At 41.6% G+C, this 7,998-nt stretch overlaps 1 protein-coding gene across 1 annotated transcript in view; it reads left to right on the plus strand.

Moving 5' to 3' along the window:
• The window catches only part of C8H10orf90 (chromosome 8 C10orf90 homolog), a 56,703-nt gene extending 51,049 nt beyond the window's left edge, over nt 1-5,654 (plus strand). The window contains exons 7-9 of the mRNA XM_033066585.2: nt 3,373-3,436; nt 4,505-4,604; nt 4,737-5,654. Of these exons, the coding sequence (XP_032922476.1) occupies nt 3,373-3,436; nt 4,505-4,604; nt 4,737-4,775 (203 nt within the window). The 3' untranslated portion in view covers nt 4,776-5,654. The remainder of the gene's footprint in view (nt 1-3,372; nt 3,437-4,504; nt 4,605-4,736) is intronic.
• Nucleotides 5,655-7,998: the final 2,344 nt, after the last annotated feature.

Genomic DNA, 7,998 nt, shown 5'->3' on the forward strand with positions numbered 1-7,998 from the left:
TCTGCATAATGAACAGCCCTGTGATCCTGGTGTGCACAGGCACTTTGGGAGGTTTAATGCAATTTCTCAGCCACATCTGGGGATTTTTTTTTTCCCCACCTTCCCTTCCTTTCAGGGGTGGCTGTTCTTTGGAATTGGCCATACAAGTTGAAGGTTCAGCCCTCAATCTTTAGTAATATCTTGGAAAAAAAAAATTTGTATCCTCTCAGTTGTTTCCCCAAAAGTTTCTTTGGGACTGCAGGAGCCTGGGGGATGAGGGGTTTGGGTTCTTTTGGCTTTTCCAGGGGTGGGTGGTTTTGATTTGGACTGAGGGAGGAGAAGGTGGCAATCAGAGAATTTGCAATAATCCTGCAGCCCCTCAGGTGTATTCTCGTGGTCATTTGGGTCATTTCCCAGCTCCCTTTTAATACTTTTAATAGTGCCACCCATTCTTCTGGCCTTTTTGGCTGGCAGCTCTGAATCAAGTCTAAGCTGCAGTCAGGTAATGGAATTAGAAAGAGGAATGACCTGTTTTACAGATGTTATTAAATTAATATTAACTCTGCCACACCTTCTTCAAAAGCTGCTATTTTTTTTGGGAAAAAAAAACCTTTTAGGATCATATGCTCTAATGATATTAGAAATATTTAGGAAGGCCAGGTGAGATGTTTTTTTTTTGTTTTTCTGAATAAAATCCATGAACATTTAACTATTACTTGGATAGAGAGGACTCAAATCTCCAGCAACACTATCCCAAAATTATTCTAATATGAAAATGTTTTCATAAACCTCTCAACTTTACAGCTTTTTAGAGATATTAGTAATGCTTTCCATAAAGACTGAAATATTGAGGAGGGTCAGAAGTCTCAGCAGTAGTAGGAGAGACCTGAACATCACCTCCACATCTATCTTAGATTCAAGGCTGATTTATTTTTTAGGGTACTGTTGATTTAAAAAACCCCAGTGTTTGAAAAAATGTTCTGTATCCTAGGATTTCTCTGGGCAAATGTGTTTTTGCTGAATTATTTTGTCAGTTCAGCAAAAGAGAGTGAAATTAGAGATCCACCACAAGCAGTGCTTTGCTTTTCACACATTCTCAGAGGCACATTTTAGCTCCAGACTTTGAGAATTCACATTCATGTTAAAAAATGTATCTGTATTATGCATATTTTGATAAATATTGCCACTGTTTTTCTCTTTTAAGTGCTCCAGTGATTTAGTGCTAAATGGGAAGTCAGGGGCTGGTTCCAACACAATCATTTTATCTGTTCTCTGTCTAAATATTTACTGACTTCCCAAGCAGGAGAGTTACTCATCCTCTTGGAGGTGCAGTTTAGCATTAATTAAAATATATTACAAGGACGACCCATTTACATTCATTTACAGCTTGTTTTAGTGGAGATGTGAGACCACTTGTAAGTGCCAGGAGCTCAGGAGTGTCACAAGGTGTGAATAAAACACCAAGGAGGTGATTCAGTCCTCTCTGCCTAAAGCTTTATTGAACTCTGGTGTATCCCTGCTGATGCTGAGGGGCTGCTCTGAAATCCCTTCTTTTCCCTCACTCACTTTTTGTTTCCAAAAGTTATCCAAGGTTGTGAAACCTGATAAGGAACAGTGATAAAAATTGTGATAATTTTTAAAAATTGTGATAAAACACAATTTAGAAGCCTCTCAGCTTGGGGGATTGTCTGTCTCATGGCCCATCTGCTCTTTGCTTGTTGGAAAAGGCTTTTAATTCAGGTCTCCAGATGAGCTGGGCAGGTTATTTCAGCTCTGAGTGTTTGCTGCTCTTCCCCTTTAAAATGCACTTTCTTCTCAGTGTTGAGGGTTAACAACTATTTAGCTGCACACACCACCTTTATTTTCTCATTTCTACCAATTTTATTATTTATTTCTCATTTAACTTTTGAATCCTCACCCTACAATCCATCAAGGATCAGCCTTGACCTTTGCATGTGATTTTTTTCTTGCTCATCAATAGCAAGCTGGGAGATGCTGCAGGAAGGTTTGGCCACGAGAATAAACCTTGTGGCTTCACAAAGAGCATTTTTATAACTGAGGTGATTTATTATTTTCTGGGAGCATTTTCCTCAGAGTCTCTTTGGAATCCATCCCTTAGAGCAGCCTGGGATGGTGGAAGGTGTCCCTGGGTCACACACAATCTGCTCCCTGCACTTCCAGAGTAATTTGGACAGCAGTAGCATCCAAGTGTTTGTTCCTTTTAAGTGAATCAACATGCAAATGAGTGTTAGAACACTAATAAATAAAAGACAAATGATGTTTTCCTAGCAAATCGAGCATGGGGCTTGTGTGTACTGAAGATTTAACAAGGATGATTAAGTGTAGACAACTGCTGAGGGGGGAAAAGTCACTCCTGAGGCAGAGGAGGCTTCAGAGCCTCTCTCCTCTCCCAGTTTGTGCTTTGGAAACTGCACCAGGTCAGAACTGAAAGTGCTGCAGAGCTCCTCTGATTTTGGATTGGGAGGGTGGAACATCTCTGCTGTGAGGAATGGCTGAGAGGCTTGGGATTGTTCAGCCTGGAAAAGGATCCAGAGAGCTCAGAGTCCTTCCAGGACCTAACGGGGCTCCAGGAGAGCTGGGGAGGGACTGGGGACAGGGATGGAGGGACAGGACACAGGGAATGGCTCTAAGCTGACAAGAGATGGGTGGATGGGATTTTGGGCAGGAATTGTTCCCTGGCTGGGATGGAATTCCCAGATTTGCTGTGGCTGCCCCTGGATCCCTGGCAGTGCCCAAGGCCAGGTTGGACATTGGGGTTGGACACTGGGGACAGTGGGAGGTGTCCCTGCCATGGCAGCCTGGAATGGGATGGGATTTAGGGTCCCTTCCCACCCAAACCATTCTGTGATCCCACGGGTTTCACACAGAGATACAACAGTAATCTCATTTCTTTCCTGGCTTCCCACCTTGTACAAATATCCTCCTTTCCCATCCAGGACCCATTTTTGCAAGGAAAGTGTTAAAATCACATTTCCTGGGAACCACTAACTGCTCAGATCAGAAATTATTTTCCTGTATCCAGGGAAATGCTGATTGGAATTATCACAGATCTCTTCATACTTGATCAGGAAGGAGTAATGTGATTTTCCTCCTTCTAAAACTCACACAATTATCCCCAGCCCTGCAAAACAGGTGTAAATTGAATCAGAAATAACTGTACCAGGGCAGGTTCCTGACACACTGAGGCAGCCAGGGTGCAACTGCCTGCAGGAACCTGTGGGGAACATTTGGAGAGATTTGGAGATTTGGTTCTGGCCTGAAGCCTTCAAAACTTTAACCAGAAATGGCAAATTGTGGCTCCATGCACTATGACATGTGGGATTTCAGTAAAAGCAGATATCTCCAGTAGTAACTTTATTTTCTCTCTGCCAGACAACCTCTTCAAACCAAAGGAAAGAGTCATTCCTGAGAAGGAGATGCACATGAGATCTAAAAGGTACAAATTCCACTGGTTTAAAGTTTCTCCATGGATTTTTTTTCCTGCTGTATCAGCTCAGATTTGGGCAGCCCTGCCCTTTGAGTCCCCCTTTTCCAGCAGGTTCTGACAGCATGGGGCACCCATGGCATGAAAAGCAAATCCTCAGCAGGTCCCTCATGTTGAACACACAAAAATGGAAAGCAATGAGGTCACTTTGGATTTTTTCCCCCTGATTATGGCACAGAGGGTGGGAATGACAGCAAAATTTGAGGATTGTGGGGTCTGATCTTCTCACTCCATGCAAGGGAAGCTGCAAAAGCCACTGTGAGGAATTAATCCCCATTTTCAGATGTGTCCCATTCCTCTTCTCCAAAATACAATCCCCAGCCAAAACAGGCTGCTTCAAGAACCTGGAATTGCAGAATATCATGAGGAGAACCCAGAAGTAAACAGGCTTTGTGCTCATGCAAAAGCAGGACTTGGACTTTCTCTTCCAAATCCTGGGAATTTTATCAGTGATTTTAATGAGAAAAGATCAGAAGTCACCTTTTTAATGGCAATTCCTGTTATTATTAGAATGGAAAGATTGTGTTGCCCTTGGTAAAAAGTGTTCCTAATGACAGTGAAAAAAAGTCAACAGTTTGCAAACTTATAATGATGGTTTACTACTTATATTTTAGAAAATTACTTGAAAATGATTGCTTTATATTAATTGTGTGGCATTAAAAAATAAAAAAAAAAAAAAGTGTACAGCCCAGATTCTGGTTTTGAATTTTGTTGCTGGAATTTGAAACCAACTTCACTGAGCTCATTAGAAGCTGCTGCATTGAAATCACCTGACCCCCATCTCTTTCTTTACTTTTTTAATTCCAAAATCAGAATTTTCAGCAAGATTTGAAACCAGCCAGATCTGGTATCAAGCCATGACTGTCAGTAATTTATCATTCCTGTGCCATAAATCAAATTCAGGTACTTAGAGATGCCCATTACAAGAATTGCACGGAAGGCAAACATCCCCTACAAGACAAAATAATTATTTGTGAGCCCCAGGGATGACATGAACTTGGCTTTGTGAATTCCTGACAGGATTTATGACAATTTACCTGAGGTGAAAAAGAAACAAGAAGAGAAACAGAAGCGAATCATCATCCAGAGTAACAGGCTGCGTGTGGAGATGTTTAAAAAGGTGAGGATTCCCTTTTATTTCTGGAGCAAATTTCAGTGAATTTCAAGTCTCACCTCCTGTATCCCTACAGATTTCTATCACCTCATGGATTTTAACATTATTCTAAAGCACTTTTGCATTTTTTTTTCCTAGCAATTACTGGACCAGCTCCTTCACAGAAACACGGAGTGACAAAGGAGCCTCTTGCCCATCATCCTAATTGGATCTTGAATGCCTTTGACTGCTAGATAAGCCATAAAATTAACTGTTATCTCAATTACCTGGAGGTATTTTTTCTTATCTTTGGCTCTTTGTATAAAGAAAGATCATTTATGTTTCAATCGAAATTTTAAGGCAATTTTCAAGTAATCAAAAACAGCCTAAAAGGGAGCACAGCTGTTGCAGAGCATCACCTTTTGGTCAGTTTACCCAGAGGAAATAATTTTAAGAATTTTTGATGCAAATACTGAATTACAGGGGTATTATTTATCTTAATCTTTTTTTTTTTTTTTTAAAGTACACTTCTCTGTAGCAATAGCCCAGTGTTTATAAGATGTGGAAAACTTATTTCTCTGAAGTATTTTATTAATTGATTTCCTGTGAGTTAAATCCTTGAAGAAAACTGTTATTTGTTATGTTTAGGAACCAGTTGAAATAGCATTACCACATCATCAGAGCCACAGCAGTTTCACATTAATGCTTAACATTCCAAAAGGGACCAATATTTCAGCTTTCTGAAGAGCTCCATTCCTGTTCATGGAGTGAAACTACCTAGCAAGCTCTCCCACTAAAACACAATATTTAAGTATTTGTTTATAACATTTTTTCACGTTTTTCATTGTAACTTGCGTTTTACTCCACTTCTGTGAGCACAAAGTGTTTCTAGAAATGGCAGATGAAGGAGTGGTGCCAAGAAGGATGTTTGCATCAAAACTTGCAGAACTCAAACCAGCTGTCATGTTTCCTCCAAAAAAATATTTAAATCTTTATTTGTACATGTTGGAAGTAAAAACAAGCAGCTCACAAAGCAATGGAGTTTATTTATGGAATAAAGCATGAGGATAATATTGATCCAAGTGCTGTGTTTTTATTTGGTGCTGGTAAATATAAAACAATTATTGAAATGGCCTGAGAAGTTGTGCCTTTGCACCCACAAATCCCATGGGGAAAAAAAAATACTGCCCCTAAAAATCACTGCAAGTGTTAAATTTTGCTGCACAAACTTTGAGCAGGGGTTTGAATGAGGCTGGAATTTGGCCTTTGATAGTTCTGCTTTGTTTTCCTAATCCAGCCTGGGATGTGAGGTCAGGATTTTTTGGAAGAGGGATGTTTGTGAGCCACTGGGATAACCTCCAGCTGGGTGACCTGTGCTGGACACAGGCACTGGGGATATTTTGTGCTCTGTTTCTGTTGGATCCTTTTGCCTTTTTGTGTTTCAGCTTCCCAGCTAACGTAGGAATAATGATGTTAATCTTTGTTCTCAGAGAAGACACAGATCTGTTGAACAAATACATTACATTTCAGATAGATATCCTCAAGAACTCATCAATAATTCAATCCATTGGGAGAGGATGTGGAAGGTAAAGCAGTGAGGAAAGACCTGCCAGTGGTTTTCCCTGAAAAAACATCTTTTTAACCAAAGTCATTCTGTACTGGAAACCAAAGCCAAGGCTGGGCACAGATGACTCCAGGTAGATCTCAGAAAAGGGACACCAAGGATTCCCTTTAAATCTTTCACCCAGTTCTTGCTCACTATGACCAGAGACATTTCCTATAGAATCAGTGCCCAAATTATTGTATTTCAGCAGAAACTGAGAGTTTCTCCCTCTTGAATGCTCACTCCCTGATTTTTTTACTTCAGGAAAATGCAGCTTTGGTTCCTCAAGCCTGTACTTCAGGTGCAGGATTCCTGCACATCTGTGAAATAGAGGAATATTATTTACACTTCACCCTGCTTTAGTGTGTGCCCTTAGGCCTGCCTGGAGTCTCACCCTAAAGCCACAGCCTGGAGAGAAAACATCTGGAGTTTGGTATCCATGGAGGACACAGCACAACAATCCCAGGGTGTCCCCTGGGCTGGGGCCCACAAGGGACCCCAAAACTTTTCCCACTTTTTCTCTGGCAGACAGGAAGAGACAGGATCTTCCTCATTGGAAATGAGTGTTTTCCATGGAAATCAGACATTTCTCCTGCAGGAATACAAGGGAAATTGTTTAATCTACCAGCCATGGTGTGTCCCTACTCCCACGTGTGAATATATGTAAATAAATATGTGTATTTGACATCAGCAGAGGAGCTGATCCTTGGAAACCACAGTGCCCAGGTGAGGAAATGAATGATGTGAGCATTTCCTGGGAAGCACAGCACAGGCTTCAGGTGGGATTTCACCCCCTGCACCACCATGGATGCCCTGTCCAGGGAATGACACCTCCCCTGACCTGGTTTTCTCTCCCTCTCTGAGGTACAGCATTCACCTGCTGCTCCTCACCTCCCCATGGCTCACAGCATCAAACAACAACAAAAACATCCTCTGGGTTTGTAAAAGGGTTATTTTCAAATGTTTCTATTTTCGCTAAACATGATTTTTAAAACCTGCAGGACAAATCTGTGGCAGTCTGAGGTGGAATTTCTTTTGTACAAACAAGCTAGTGAGGAAAATGCATGATGCAAATCACTGTCTGGGAATGTTTTACATGGTACAAAACCTGTGCTTCAGAAAACCAGAAATTATCTCTGTTGCAAACCTAATTTCTCTTTCTGGGCTTGAGAAAAAAATAGTTATCTGGCAATGTATCCAGCAAACAATTCTGACATTCATTTCAGCTCTACAATCCAATCATTGTGATAGCAAATGGACTGTGCAGGAAAATGTCACTTCAGGAAAACAGGAGCCTCCCAGGAATAGCCCTGGACAAACAGGCATCAGCTGAAGGAAGTTCAGAGCTGGGGAAAAAGTGGTGGCACCTCCTTTTGGAATTACAGGCTCTTCAAAGAGCCCATTCACCAGCAGGCACCAGGAAAATTGGAGGTCACCCACCCTTGTCAAGCTGGAATTTTCCTTCTTGTTGGAGAAATTTGCAGATTGAGCTCAAGTCCTGTGGTTGTTGGTGCTGTGCCTTGGGGAGGGACATGTCAGGATTTAGAACAGGGGGAGATTTGGGATGGTTTGGGGTGGTCAGGCACAGAACCTCTGCAGAGCAGTCATTGCCTTGGCATTGTCCTCCCAAACACAAACCCACCCCCAGGGCTGCAATTCTGCAGGAATGGAAGTGAAGCACAGGGGGCTGGGGTGTGCAAAACCTGCTGTTTATTTGTGGTGTTTGTTTGCTGACATCATGAATCTCACCCCACAAAAAAAACCTCATTAAAGGTTGGGAGTCATTGTAACTTCCAGGACTGAGGGTTCCAGTTAAAC

Source organism: Catharus ustulatus, chromosome 8, assembly GCF_009819885.2.
Source record: "Catharus ustulatus isolate bCatUst1 chromosome 8, bCatUst1.pri.v2, whole genome shotgun sequence".
Taxonomy (NCBI): Eukaryota; Metazoa; Chordata; class Aves; order Passeriformes; family Turdidae; genus Catharus; species Catharus ustulatus.